The 14042-nt window shown below is 39.4% G+C and overlaps 1 protein-coding gene across 1 annotated transcript in view; it reads left to right on the forward strand.

The window, feature by feature from the left end:
* The first annotated feature begins 3204 nt into the window (after window positions 1-3204).
* EIF3A (eukaryotic translation initiation factor 3 subunit A) overlaps window positions 3205-14042 on the forward strand; it is a 25557-nt gene continuing 14719 nt past the window's right edge. Inside the window, exons 1-11 of the mRNA XM_008643206.2 lie at window positions 3205-3427; window positions 3629-3765; window positions 5635-5798; window positions 6862-7061; window positions 7555-7763; window positions 8260-8431; window positions 9388-9492; window positions 10270-10368; window positions 11030-11146; window positions 11540-11725; window positions 13857-14042. Coding sequence (XP_008641428.1) covers window positions 3290-3427; window positions 3629-3765; window positions 5635-5798; window positions 6862-7061; window positions 7555-7763; window positions 8260-8431; window positions 9388-9492; window positions 10270-10368; window positions 11030-11146; window positions 11540-11725; window positions 13857-14042 — 1713 coding nt within the window. The 5' untranslated portion in view covers window positions 3205-3289. The remainder of the gene's footprint in view (window positions 3428-3628; window positions 3766-5634; window positions 5799-6861; window positions 7062-7554; window positions 7764-8259; window positions 8432-9387; window positions 9493-10269; window positions 10369-11029; window positions 11147-11539; window positions 11726-13856) is intronic.

Below are 14042 nucleotides of genomic sequence, written 5' to 3' on the forward strand. Positions count from 1 at the left end.
CGGGTCGGGCCGCGCTGCCCTGTCGGGGTGATCTCAAACCCGGGCTGATCCCGCGCCCTTGTGTCCCCTGTGGGCTTTGTATGTTGTATGCCGTCCTTCCCGTGACTCTGGTAAGAACGCAAATGGTAAAACTCCTTCGCTGCTGCACAGGCTGATAACACTGGTTTGCTTCTGGTAGACCAACCAAGGGAGACAATCCAGCGCTGTAGCCGTCGCTTGCTGACTGCCACATAAAAGCTGGCCTGGTTATATTTATCAGCTGGCTCGTTTCGGGCCAAACATATGGCTTTGACGCTTCTGTTTTTTATAGTATCCTATTTTAAGCCCTTAGCAAGACCATTTAGACCTTTCATTGTCACAGGGTTGATCTCAAGATGACACTTACAGACATCCACAACTTACATATGATGTATGGGTCTTAAAATGACAGCAGAAGAGGCTGTGTGGTCTGGGGACTGTGCATTATTCAAGTACTTAGTATATTAATAAGAAAATGTGAAAGTACTGCACGTCCTTAAGACTTTTAATCAAAAATTCATTGTAAAAGTCTTTCCCACAAAGATAAAAAGATGAAAGATGAAATCAGTTTCAGTCAGCATTCAGGGGTGAAGATGTGTTGCATCAGTCCTTTCACTGGAGAAGATGCACATACCATAATATATAAACTTTAATTATACTTAAGAATTCTTGGGTAAAGTGGTACCTGGTGTGCAAGTTGCATTTCTGGAATATTGACCTTAAACTGCTCATTATTATTATTGATGCTTTCCTGGTATTTAAATTCACGTTTCTTATACTGCTGCAAGTCTACTAAATTATGTGAAGTGAAGGAGTCGAGTTGAACTGAAGGAGGTGTTCTCCAGACAGATGCTGGAAATCCTGAATTTCAGTGGTCTGAATGGAAAACAGGACAAGCAGTGTCAAGTCTTACAAACTGCAGGGGCTCAGTCTTACCACAGCCAAGCATAATAAAGGGTGGAAAGTTGTACCTAAGGCAGATTGTGTGTTGCAGGAAGCAGTTTAATGTTAAACTGACATTTCAAATGGGACCACTCAGTGCAGTTACCAGAGTTTCAGTGTGTGTGTTTTATATTTAAGGCTCAAGTGAGCATTAGAAGCACTATATGCTTCATATTCTCAGTGACTTCAACATACAGAGGTGATGTTTGGAAATAGGAAGAGCTTGAAGGATTTTAAGTATATACAGATATATAAGAAAAGCTGTTTTTTCTTTGTAACTGATAAATGTAGGTCAAGGCCAACCCTCAGCTGTTGTTAATATTTGGCATTGCTTTGTACTGGGGATGTAATGCAACTTTAAGGAGTGTTTTATTGTTGCAGATACTGAGCTTGCTCAGTATTAGAGATACTATAAAGCACATGGCATCTTTGTCACCTCTTGTAATGACGTGTTTTCTCAGATTGAAAACTGAGCTTAATTAAGGATTTTGGGCTAGCAGTAGGTGAGTTGTTGATGTGTATCATCTGTTCTTGGCCACTCAGCTTCAGTTGCTACTCTGGATACCTGTTAGCATTTTAAGTAGTATGAAAGAAAAAAGACCAATAGAAGGTAACTCTTACAGCTATTTATGGGCTCAGCTTTACAGTTTGTATGTTACAGGTCTGAGTTTCCATAACTTAAAGAGTTCCTGCTGCAAAGCATGGTGTTGTGTGCTGTATTTCATTATTCAGGTTCATTTTGTGCTTTTACTGAAGTGTCTCTTAAATGAGCCTTAATTATTTGAATTACTTGTAAGAACCTGCTTGGCCAGAGTTAATTAAAAGTTTCAAAACAATATGAATTAATTTTGTGCTTTGTCCAGTTGGTTATCGACCACTGAGAGCTGTGGTTGGAATGCCCTGGCATTGTTGCAGGATTAAACTTGCCTTTCAAGTTAATTTTCATAAATAAAATGTAAAGCTAAGCAGTAATTGTCTCAAAAGCAGCTCTGAGATAGAACAGGAGTGTAAATTATGGGATGGAGGGTGGCTTTCTTAAAATTCCCTTGGTGAATAAGAAAGTGCTGCCTGATACTGTCACACTGTAACCTTGATTATCTTCAGTTGTATCAGGGTGCTTTCTCTAGAAAGGAGCTAACTCATCTTCAGCCAGCTCATTATTTACATAAACTGAGTCCTGATTATGAGCTGTTGTGGTCCTTAAATTAAAACCACTCTGCTGCTTTCAGTCTACATCTTTTGCCATGTTTAACTTCAAGATTCCAAAACTTGGAAGCTCTGTCTGATGTCTGATCCCCTTGAGCAGGCCCCTACTCTAGTAGTTTTTGCCGTTATTTCTTTAGGAATGGAGTGCTTTCCAAAGTACTTGATGGGAAGTACTAACTACCCCTCAGCCTTTAAGAATAGGCATGTTTCCCACTAGCTGTACTTGACCTATCTTATCTATTAAACCTGTTTGCTTCCCATTCTGTGTGTTCATTTTTCCTGCTGTTCTGCAGTGCAGAGTACATTCAGAGCAGGGTCTGTGTGTATGTGGGTCGCTGCTTCAGTGGTTGCTCATGGGTGGTTTGCTGTGTTTTGTGTGAAGCAGAATGTGCGGGGTATCAGAGGTGGGAGTTTCTGTGATCCTGAGAGCTCCTGTTAATAACAGCAGCTGCTTAGGGATGAATAAATGGGGCACTGGTTTCAGCAGCAAGGCTGATTTAAAAAGTGCCCAACCCTTCAGCTGAACTGCAGCAGCTTTTGGTATAACTTCTGTAAACTGAAGTGCTAAACTACTCAGGAGTTAAAAAAACCAACAAAGGAACAACTTTGCTGAGTGAAGTTTTTTTCCTTCCTCCCTGTCTCACCTGAGAGCAGGACTTTCTCTTTCAGTCACATTCATTGTATTTTTTGCACCTTATTAAATGCCCTTGGTAGGTGCTGTACCCACCAGCCTCCTGGTAGGTATTCCTTGTCCTTGATGGAACCAGCTTTAAAACTGGATGTGTCCATTTTATTCACATGTATGAAGTGCTCAGTCACGCCTGGATGGATGGAGGGACATCTCTGCTATCCTGAAATTCCCATGTAAATTTGCTGGTCAGCATTTGTTTACCAGTTACGTCACTGAACGACTGGCACTGAGTTGCCAACGTTTTTGATATGGCCAGCTAAATCAAACCATCAATGCACTTCGGGTAGCGTTGATTAAATTCTGGATGTTTCCTGTATTAAGCATAACACATGCATCTTCTGGTGTGCAAGTCTTTTGCTAACTGGGATTTTACTTTCAGAATTTCTTGAGGTTGGGAAAAAGCAGCCTGCCCTTGATGTTCTCTATGATGTTATGAAAAGTAAGAAACACCGAACATGGCAGAAAATCCACGAGCCAATTATGCTGAAGTACCTGGAACTCTGCGTGGATCTCCGCAAGAGTCACCTGGCAAAAGAAGGATTGTACCAGTACAAGAATATTTGCCAGCAGGTATGGCTTTGGATTTTTTATTGAATTTATTTATAGCAAGTGTGGTATCTGTCAGCTGATATAATCTAAAAGTGACTGATTTGTCGTGAATTAGGATTAATTTGCCTTCTAGATGTTCTTGGGTTTATAGCATTTACATTTTAAACGTTTATTGCCTATTGTGGGTGGAAACATCTTCACCTTTTTTTGCCTTTGCTGTAGGTTAACATCAAATCTTTGGAGGATGTTGTTCGAGCCTATTTAAAATTAGCTGAAGAAAAAACAGAAGCAGCTAAGGAAGAATCCCAGCAGATGGTACTGGACATAGAAGACTTGGATAACATTCAGACTCCAGAAAGGTGTGCAGCCTGTCTTTAAAATGTAGCAATTTACAGAAAGTATCCTTAATTTTATTCACAGTGTTGAGATATAAATGTGGTAGACTTGAAATGTAATACTAGTGGTGTTCTAGAGGTTTAAAAGAAAGGGAAAAAAGCAGAAATTTTACTTTGAACAAAATCTCAAGTCTGAGTAAAGAAAAGTAAAGAAAGCAAGCAGTAAAGAATACAAAATGTATGTGCAGTGGGGGTGGTTCTGGGAGTTGGGTCACCGCTTTCCAGTGTCTGCTTGGATTTGCATCTGTAGTGGTATTGGAGAGTTTATTGTGGTAAGCTCCTCATTAATGGTTCATGTAGAAATGCTGTTAATTATATTAGGCCAATGTAATTCCTGTATGGGATAACCTCCATTTCTTCTGACCACACTGTGCATATACAAACAAAAGGAAATGTTACTTTATACTTGCTTGGTTAACTGATGAGATAATAGAAGAAAGGGCATGAAAAGTACGTTCAAGAGAGAATTAATAGGATGGGTAATGAGAACATAGAATGATGATAGAAATGATAGAAAATGGAAGAAATTACTGAAGTAGAGGATATTTGTGTTGTGTAGGAATAGAGCTGTAGTAGTCAAATAATACTTAAAAGGATGTGGAATAGAAGGCTCTGTATTTACTTGTTAACAGCAAAACTCTCTAGTAGAAGTTGGTTGCAAAAAAGAAAAGGTGACAGACGTGTCTTCAATAGGGGGACACTGCTATTCATGCTATTTCCAGTGCCAGAAATTGTTACAGAGGAATCCACTAATAGTTAAACAGTGAAGATGACTGACGTCTCTTTTCCTTTTTCTCCTTTCTATAACAGAGGACTAGAGAATGGATCTTTTCAGTCACACTTCTCATCTAAACAAGCAGAGTTTCTTTAATGTTTTTTAGGTCCTGTTTTCTAGATTCCTCATACTTTTTTGCTGGATTCACTTCGTGATCTGTTGGAGAAGGCACTGGTGACATGTTGTGTTTAATAGTGTATGTAGTACCCAAGGAAGCAAATCAGAACTGGAAATGGTGTAGAAGAAAAGAGTTACAAGAGTTGAGACTTTAGATTAGAAACAGTTCAGAAATAGTTTTAAAAGTTAAGGCTTAGGGAAGATGGTTCTCTGTGAGTTTAACACATTGAGTGGATTGTTCAGCAGAAAGGGATCTTGTGGGACATAGCACTGAATTGGTCTCAGTATCTTGGGAATGCTTCCCCCAGTCTTATATTTCTGTGATGAGGGAATGAAGTTCTAAATGAAAGATTATCTTATCTTACCTCTGACATGTTTAAGCATCTTTTTCATGTCAGAATTTGTAAAGGATTTGAAATGTTAATGTGAGTAGTCTGGTTTCTGATGTGTGCGGATCGTAACACAGCGCTTGTGTCATATGTCGGCACAAAGTGAACTCTGGCAGCAGTGCTGGTGACTAAAAGGGAAGTGTCAGCAAGTACTAAAGTGTCTGCATTGGCAGTGATACTTGACTAGCAGAGGTACAGGACACAGCTCCCTGCTAGGAAAGGGAAGGTGAAAATCCTGGAGTTAGTTTCCTTTGGCTTACTTGTGAAGGATACAAGTTTCTGATGTCTTACCTCTGGAGCTTGAACATGTCAGTTGTATGTGCAGTGGCCAAAGTTTGAAACTTAAAAGTTTGAAATAATTATCTACGTCCTTTAAGGGAAAAGGGAGCTGAGGGACTGCTTTGAACATAAGCAATAGACTACTCAGCAGCAAGTAGCTGTTCAGATTTGTCCAGTCTCATCTTAGAACCTGGTAAGAAAAATTGATGAGAATTGTAGGGAATAAACCACTTCTCTTTTTTCTTTTTCCTTACCCCTCTGCCTTGACTAAAGTGTTCTTTTGAGTGCTGTAAGTGGAGAAGACACTCAGGATCGTACTGACCGCCTGCTTTTGACACCCTGGGTTAAATTTCTATGGGAATCCTATAGACAGTGTTTGGATCTTCTCCGAAATAATTCTCGAGTAGAACGCCTGTACCATGACATTGCACAGCAAGGTAGGTCCAAAAGATGGAAACTTGAACTATAAAGATGTGGTGTGTGTCCCCCGTTAAGGGGAAGGGAATATCCAAGATCTGTAGATGCTTGTGGTCGAAAGGAACAACAAGAATCAGAGGGTCCTCAAAAGTTTACAAAGTTTTAGTAGTAAATGACGCATTTGGCATGGAAATTGGTATGTTAGTCCCTGACCTCCCAGCCTAAGCACATGGCAGTGGGTTTTGGATAAAGGAATAGGATGGAAGAGGAGAGGGTTGAATTAAAGAGAGGGTTAGAGAGAAAGAATGGGAGGGAAAAGGAGAGAAATCACCAGTCCTCACTCCAGTGTTGATCCAGCTGATGGGGTGTCCAGAGTCCTTGGGTGCACATGCATCTGGGCTTCGTGGGGGGACCTTTTTATAGATAAGTTTCTCACTTGTTATGCAAATCAGTTCTCATGCTCAGTCTGTTCTTGACCTTTCTGGAAGTGGGTTGGAGGGCTTCAAAGGTTTTGGGTGGTCTTGATCCCCCCTCTACAGTCCGTCCCCTCTTCTCGACCTCTTTCCTGCACTTGTGCTGTGTTGTGCATATCTCCAGAAGCCAGAACACGGATTGTTTTTTGAGAGGAACTGTGGGATTAGTGATGGGGTTCTTGTCTCTGTCATTTCCAGTCATTTGAAGGCTTCATTTGACTTTACCATATTTAAATGAAGTGAGAATTTTTTCCCACATTTTACAAAGCCAAAACCTGAATTCATGCCATTCATAGGATTTTGTTTGCTCTTAGTTCAAATTAAAAGCTGGAATCACTGCATAAATTAGAACATTTTTAAAGAGACTTAAAGTATTCCCTTTGCTCTTTAAGCTTAATTATGTAGAAACATCTTCATCTTTTGGGGTCAAGATGAAAATGCTCTGCATTGTCACTTATTATGTGTGACAGATTGTATCATGTTTGAGATGTCTTTTGACTGCAAATGAAGCTTCTTTAAGTGTACTGATTTACATATTTGAATCCCATTTAGAACTACCATGAAGTCACCATTAGTGAACACTTTGAATTTACATTATTCATTTTTGCAGCTTTCAAGTTCTGCCTGCAGTACACGCGGAAAGCGGAGTTCCGCAAGCTCTGCGATAACCTGCGGATGCACCTGGGGCAGATCCAGCGGCATCACAACCAAAGCACAGCCATCAACCTCAACAATCCTGACAGCCAGTCCATGCACCTGGAGACCAGGCTGGTGCAGCTGGACAGTGCTATCAGCATGGAGCTGTGGCAGGTATGCAGCAGGGCTCCCCATCACACTTGGTCTGCAGCCTTTCTGCTCCATGCAGTTCATGTTTCATGGTACATGCACCAAGATGAGGAAAGGATAAGAGCTAAAGAATAAAGTTTTAATATCTAGAATATTGAATGCTTAGTCTGGTGTTTCTGCACAGCATTTCAAACCAAGCTTTGCTGGTAGAACTTTTGTTATTTTTTTGTTTGTTTTTTCTTTTTTCTCCTCTTGGTTTGTAGCTTGAAAATCCAGATGAAACAAGTTTTTCAGAAATACCAGATTCTAAGCAGATAGTTAATGGAGTATGTCCAAATAATTTATTAGGAAAGAAGTATTTATTTTCATGTAGCTGACAAAACTGAGGATCACAGCTTTCATAAGTATTAAATACTTTATAGTCTTATAACCTTTAATGAATTCATATTTTTCCTTTTTTAGGGTGTTGCAAAAAACTTCCTAACAGTAGTGTATTTGGTTGTTTTGTTTTTTTTAGGAAGCTTTCAAAGCAGTGGAAGATATTCATGGACTGTTTGCACTGTCTAAGAAACCACCCAAACCACAGCTGATGGCAAATTACTATCACAAAGTTTCAACTGTCTTCTGGAAATCAGGAAATGCTCTTTTTCATGCATCCACCCTTCACCGCCTTTATCACTTATCAAGAGAAATGCGAAAGAATCTCACACAAGAGGAGATGCAGAGGTGGGGAAAGATACATGCTGTGATCTTAGAATCTATTTTTAACCCCCTAGGTTCAAAAATAAACTAAATTGTACCCCAAAAGAAGCAGATGACTTGTATGGCTATGAGCAGCTCTTCCTAAATTGGCCAGTACTAATTGCCTCAAAAGAAATCTAGAGCAAGGAGGATGTTTTACAAAGCTACAGTGTAAGTATTGTGAACATTAGCATCACCTTAGTTTAAGCTTCCTTCTCTTTACTGACTGAGAAGATGAGCAAGTCAATAAATATCTGGGGTTTTGTTTCCTTTTTCTCTTCTGAGTGGTGGTATTTTCTTCACAAGACTTCACAGTTTCCTCTCATGGTGCAGTTGGTGTCTCCTCTGTTATTTCTGGTGTTTTTACACAGCTTTGCATCATGGCTGCTCCTTGTTCCTCTTTTGAATTGGCACATTTATGAACAGGAATTAGTAAGTGTTCTCTAGCAGTTCATCTCTTGTGCTTCTGCTCTGTCACCAGGATGTCCACTCGAGTCCTTTTGGCCACCCTGTCCATTCCCATAACTCCAGAGAGAACTGACATTGCTCGTCTCCTGGATATGGATGGAATCATCGTGGAGAAACAGCGGCGCCTGGCCACGCTGCTGGGGCTGCAGGCCCCCCCTACCCGGGCCAGCCTCATCAATGACATGGTAGGTACTGGGGCTCAGGTGAGCAGCTTCCTAACACTCAGTCCTGTTCTAGAGCACTGTGCTTAGCTGTGGGACAGCAATTTTAAAGCTAAAACGGCTGTATGGTTAATTGGGACTTAATTGCAGATTCACAAGGACTGTTTGGAAATGGCAGTGGCAGTGGATGCTCGTGTGCACTAAAGAGCCAAATTCAATATTGTCTTTATGTCACCCAAGCAACAAATACTGATTCGAAACCCTGAGGTGTCTGAAACATGTGATCTAGAACTTTGGGGTTTTTTGGGGGTAATTAACTGAACCAAGTGCTTATTTTTCTGTTTTAAATGTGTTTTGGATAAGCACAGGTCAGATGTCAAATGTTGGAAAATATCGATCTAAGTGATCATGAAAACTTCATGTGTTAAATTTGAAGGGATGTTAGATTTATCTATCCTCAGACCTCCCATGATGCTCATAAACAAATTAGATATTAAGTAATGGGTAGTTTCAGAGAATGTTTGATTTCTTGGAGTCATTTGCACTCATATCTGAAAGTTAGGTTCAAAGCTCATTTAACAATTTGAATTAATTCTTCTTGCAGCACCTCTCCAGTTTGCCTCCAACCCACAATTTAAGGCTTCAGAAATTTAATCATGAGCAGAGAGATGTGTGGTTTTAGATTGGATGTGGGCCTACATTTGTGTAGTAAGCCTTGTGTCTTAGAAATGGCTGAGGATGGTACTCTAGTCTGTTTACCTTGTTTATGTTGTCTACTTTTCCATTTTTAAGTACATTTAAGTGGTGTAGTGTAGAGTTACTGTCACTGCAGTTAAGAATGTAATGAAAAATATGTAGTCTCCTGTATTAAAAAGCACATCTGTTGCCTGTTTAACTTGTTGAATATGAAATTCTTAAAGCATAACTATTGGTTAATATTGTATTTATGTTGAGATCTTTGGATTTTTTGTTGACTGTAGGTCAGGTTCAACGTAGTGCAATATGTTGTCCCAGAAGTGAAAGAACTTTACAATTGGCTTGAAGTAGACTTTCACCCGCTCAAGTTGAGTGCCCGTGTCAGCAAGGTAAGTTTTTTCTGGCTCTGTGTGTATTGGTCTTGACTAATAGTCTGTTATTTGAATATTGATTTATGGTAAATATCAACTAGCTTTTTCTATTGCCAGATTTTTCAGTAGTAGCCTTGATTTGGTGAAGTTCCATTACCATGACATGTACATGACATCTGATATAGTAAGCCAGGTTATTGAAATAGAATGAAAATTCACTCGGGTCTTTTGGGTGCTATTCAGAGGGCTCCATAAAGGTGCAGAGTTTTGGGAATGTATCAGAAGGTTTTGTTGGTGGAGATGATACTGAGTTAATTTGTGTAAAGGTGCAAAATGAGAAGACTTTGTGCACACGTGGGCATATGCTGGCAAGTGGGTTGTGTGCTAAGTGGAAAGATAAACCAATGACTGGTTTTACTATTAAAAGGTAGAGTGTTTGGAGGTAGAATAATGTGAGAGCTGTTGATTAGGTAGTGTAAATTCTGCAGTTGATGAAGCACATCATGTTCTTTTTCTTTGATAGTGGGAACAAAGATATTTGAGGTGCTAAAAAGAACTTGAAGGTAAATTAGCAGTGTGGTAAATGTTGCCAGTGCTGTCAGTCGCCTTCATACAAAAACTGTCAGCTCTGCTTTGTAACTGTAAGTGTTCTGATCAAAGGATGCACTTCAGTAAAACAGGGCAGTATCTGGACAGCAGTGCTCTTGTTTCAAGAGCTATAAACAGAAATGTTACTTTAATGGTGAAGTTTGTACAGGTCAATGCAGATAGAGTAACTTTTCAGACTTTTGATAGGTTCTGAACTGGGTGAAGGACCAAGCTGAAAAGGAACCTGAATTGCAGCTGTACATTCCTCACCTGCAAAACAACACCATCCTTCGCCTTCTGCAGCAGGTATGAGTAAAGAAAATGTATGTTCCTAAGTACACATAAGTTAGAATATGCTTTGGAGGAAGATTAAGTTGGAAACTTTAGTGCTGAAAGAGTCTTTCTTTCCATCAAATAGAAGACTGTTTTTGGAATACGTTTTTCTAGTATATAACCCATATCTTCAGTTTTGTGCATCATTTAAGTACAGCTGTAGTATCTATACTTGATAGTGGGGTACAGTAGTTAGTCTCTTCTCTAGATTTTCTTCATTACACCAAGTTTCTTAAAACTTCTCTTTGGAGTAAGGTCTTGGGTATTTTGCTTTGGGTTTTGGTTTTAATGTAGTTTTATTATAAAATGCACATTTCATTGACCTGCTTTCGTTACCAGTGATGAGCAGTGTTATTTCTGGTGTGCTAAAGAAATAGTTGAAGGCTAATTAGCAGCATAGCTGGATGTAGTTACTGCTGCCAGTCTCCTTCATACAAAGCAGCTATTCAGGAACAGGGTTTAATCTAAATACAGTACAGAAATAAAATCCTGCAAGAGTATTTACAATTACATTAATATGTATGTATTCATTTGTTGACAATTTAGCAAGTTAACTTTAAGGCTTGTACAACAACTTCTATTGCTGATTTCTTTTCATCGAGGGAAAGTACCTAATGTTCCTGTTCCCATTCAGGTGGCCCAGATTTATCAAAGCATTGAGTTTGCTCGTCTGTGTACCTTGGTTCCTTTTGTGGATGCTTTCCAGCTGGAGCGCTGTATTGTGGATGCAGCCAGGCATTGTGACTTACAAGTGAGTGCTGTAGAAAGACTTGTGTGAAATGATGTCTGGGTTCACATGTATTGCAGATGGAAAGGAACTGGTTGCCAATGTGGAGGAAGAGGCAAGAGTGATCTGTCTTTCAGTGCTCATTTCATTGAATCTTTGAAAGTTCAGCCTCTTCCCTTGATTTTGTTGTTGTTTGGGTTTGGTTTTTTCCTAAACCATAGAAATAAACCTTCATTCAAAGTGTTGTTTTTCTCCTACTAATTTGGCATTTCTCATAGAATGGCATGGCAAAATTTTTTTCAAGTAATTTCTGCTTGGAGCTTCTGTTGACTCATGGTGGTCATAGGCAGAGCAACAGAGAAATTGTTCAATAAACAGTACAGTCCTTTTTCTTCCTTTTTTTCTATTTTTGCAAAGGTTCGCCTTGATCACACGACCCGGACACTGAGTTTTGGTTCAGATTTGAATTACTGTACTAGAGAGGATGCTCCACTGGGCCCTCAGCTGCAGAGCATGCCTTCTGAGCAGATCAGAAACCAGCTGACTGCCATGTCCTCAGCTCTGGCTAAGGCTCTTGCAGTCATTAAGCCTCCTCACTTAATGGTAAGTCATTTAAAGTTTTATGAAAATGTTGACAAGGCTTATATTTTAATGATTGTGTTTTCTCAGATTAGATGTACATTTTACTTTCTTTTTTTTTCAGCTTAGTGGTAGTCAGGTTTTTGTGCTTGTAAAGAAGTCATTCTTAAAAGCACTCAGCTAGTTAGTGTTTGGTCATAACTAAAATCATGGCAAAATAGACACAAGAGGCCTGAATTTAAAGTTTCCGGTCTTGAAAATATCAGGCTTAGGATATAGCAAATAATAACTCTATACATGAGCCTACAGAACTAGGATTTGTTTAAAATTTTGCGTGTGTCTTTAAAAATTCAAGATCCTGCTTCATTTATTCTTCTTGGAGAAACTGCTGTTGTGAAAAACCTGGAATGTAGCTTTATAGAACAAAACATCCCACAGCTCAAAAACTGACCTGTCTTTGTCACTTCCTTTCCTCCTCCCTGGGGCTTTTGGCTTCAAGGTCAGACTCACATTTCAGGTTTTCCAGAGTTCTGTAGCAGCAAGGTATAAATCAGTCTCAGATTTCCAGCATGCTTTGGTTGTGGCAAGTTAAACCTTCACTTCTTACTAGAGCAGTGGTAAATTTTCATTTCTTTTATGTTTATGAAAGATTTCGTAGCAAACATATCACATATTTTTTCCATATGGGAAAAAAGGCTGATGGCAAGATGTCCATGTTAGATTCTTTTTACATGTTGAAATACTAAGTAATATTCTTCAGATATAAAAGCAAAAAATAGAACTCTATCATGACGCCTAATGCTCACTTCCTTGTGTTGAACACGTATTGGTTGTTTTATAGTGTTTAAGATAAAAATATTTCTATGTAGATTTTCCCTTCAAAAAAATTTGATTAGTGAATTGTATTAGATTGTCATTTTGAAAGAAAAAATATGCTTTAACTGTACATTCATGGATAGAAATGGCAATTAGTCTTGCACTTGACATGTTAGTACAGTTAGTAGCTGAACAAGACATAAATCCTTCTCATCTAACTCAGTAGTGGTCATTGCACTTGTAAAATTGGAGAACAGTATCAAGGTTAATATTAATCTGTGTGGTTAGAAAAGCTACAGAACAAGCTGATACCCTTTTTTCCTTCACTATTCAGGTGAAAACTTTCCACTTTTGTCAGGTGTTTAAAAGCTTTTAATTTGTCACATTCGTTATAATTCACAAAATCATTAAATTTGTCTAAAGCTTTTTACTTTCGTGTTTCCGGTACCTCTGTTTATCTTTAAATGTGTGCAGATCTGCAGCAAAGTGTGGATGTTTCAGTGTTTTTATTGAATGCCCTAGAAGTGAGAGGTTACTAAAAATACCCCTGAGGGTGCTCACATTTCAGGAGCAGCATGGCTGGGGGAGTGTGGGGAGCTGATTGGGCTGCAGTGTTCGGCTGGACTCATGGAAATGGGCAGCTCCCTGAGCTGGCACAGTGACACCTCCTCAAGTGTACAGCATGAATGTCCATAAAGAACTGTGGGGGTGCTCTGGGGAGTGCTGGGGGGTGGGAAGGCTGCTTAAAGAACAGTCTGTGTTCTGATGTGTAGAAGCCTAGTGCTTTTTATAAGGTAATGAAAATGGTTTTAAAGACAATGTTTAAATTGTTGACTTACTTTTTTTATCATCTCACAGATAGTGCTTTGTGTCAATTAGGGTACTTTTCCCTTTTATTAGTGTATTTGGAAAATAACAAAGCTTTAAAAGAACAAAACAGCTTTGGTGAAATACAGTACATGTGGTGATGCGCTTGCAAACAAATACAGAGAAAAACAACCCACACACCCATTGCAGTTAAAGATTTCAATATCAATAACATCTGGGTGTGCAGTATTTTTGGACAGAAAAATGTCAAACTGTCGTACCTAAGCCATGTTGCAGAATGCTGTCTTTTACAGTCAACTTTCTCCATGTGCACGTGATTCTAGGCAGTTGGTGCTACCTCGGGTGCCACTTGGATGAGTGATTAGATTTGCCGTCACAGTTGTAATTCCGCTCAGTTGGCAAGTTTGCAGAATAGAATTAACTTTGCGTTTTCCTTGAAAAGCATTTGCTTTGCTTTCTTCCTTTTTAAAGAGGGGCTGTTTACATCGTCTTATTCTTAATTTAAATCCAGCAAGAGAAGGAAGAACAACATCAGCTGGCAGTCACTGCCTTCCTGAAAAATTCCAGGAAGGAGCATCAGCGTATCCTTGCACGCCGTCAAACCATAGAGGAGAGAAAGGAGCGCCTGGAAAGTCTGAACATCCAGCGTGAAAAGGAAGAGCTGGAACAACGGGAAGCAGAACTGCAAAAAGTCCGG

This window comes from Corvus brachyrhynchos, unplaced genomic scaffold, assembly GCF_000691975.1.
Source record: "Corvus brachyrhynchos isolate BGI_N302 unplaced genomic scaffold, ASM69197v1 scaffold319, whole genome shotgun sequence".
Classification (NCBI taxonomy): Eukaryota; Metazoa; Chordata; class Aves; order Passeriformes; family Corvidae; genus Corvus; species Corvus brachyrhynchos.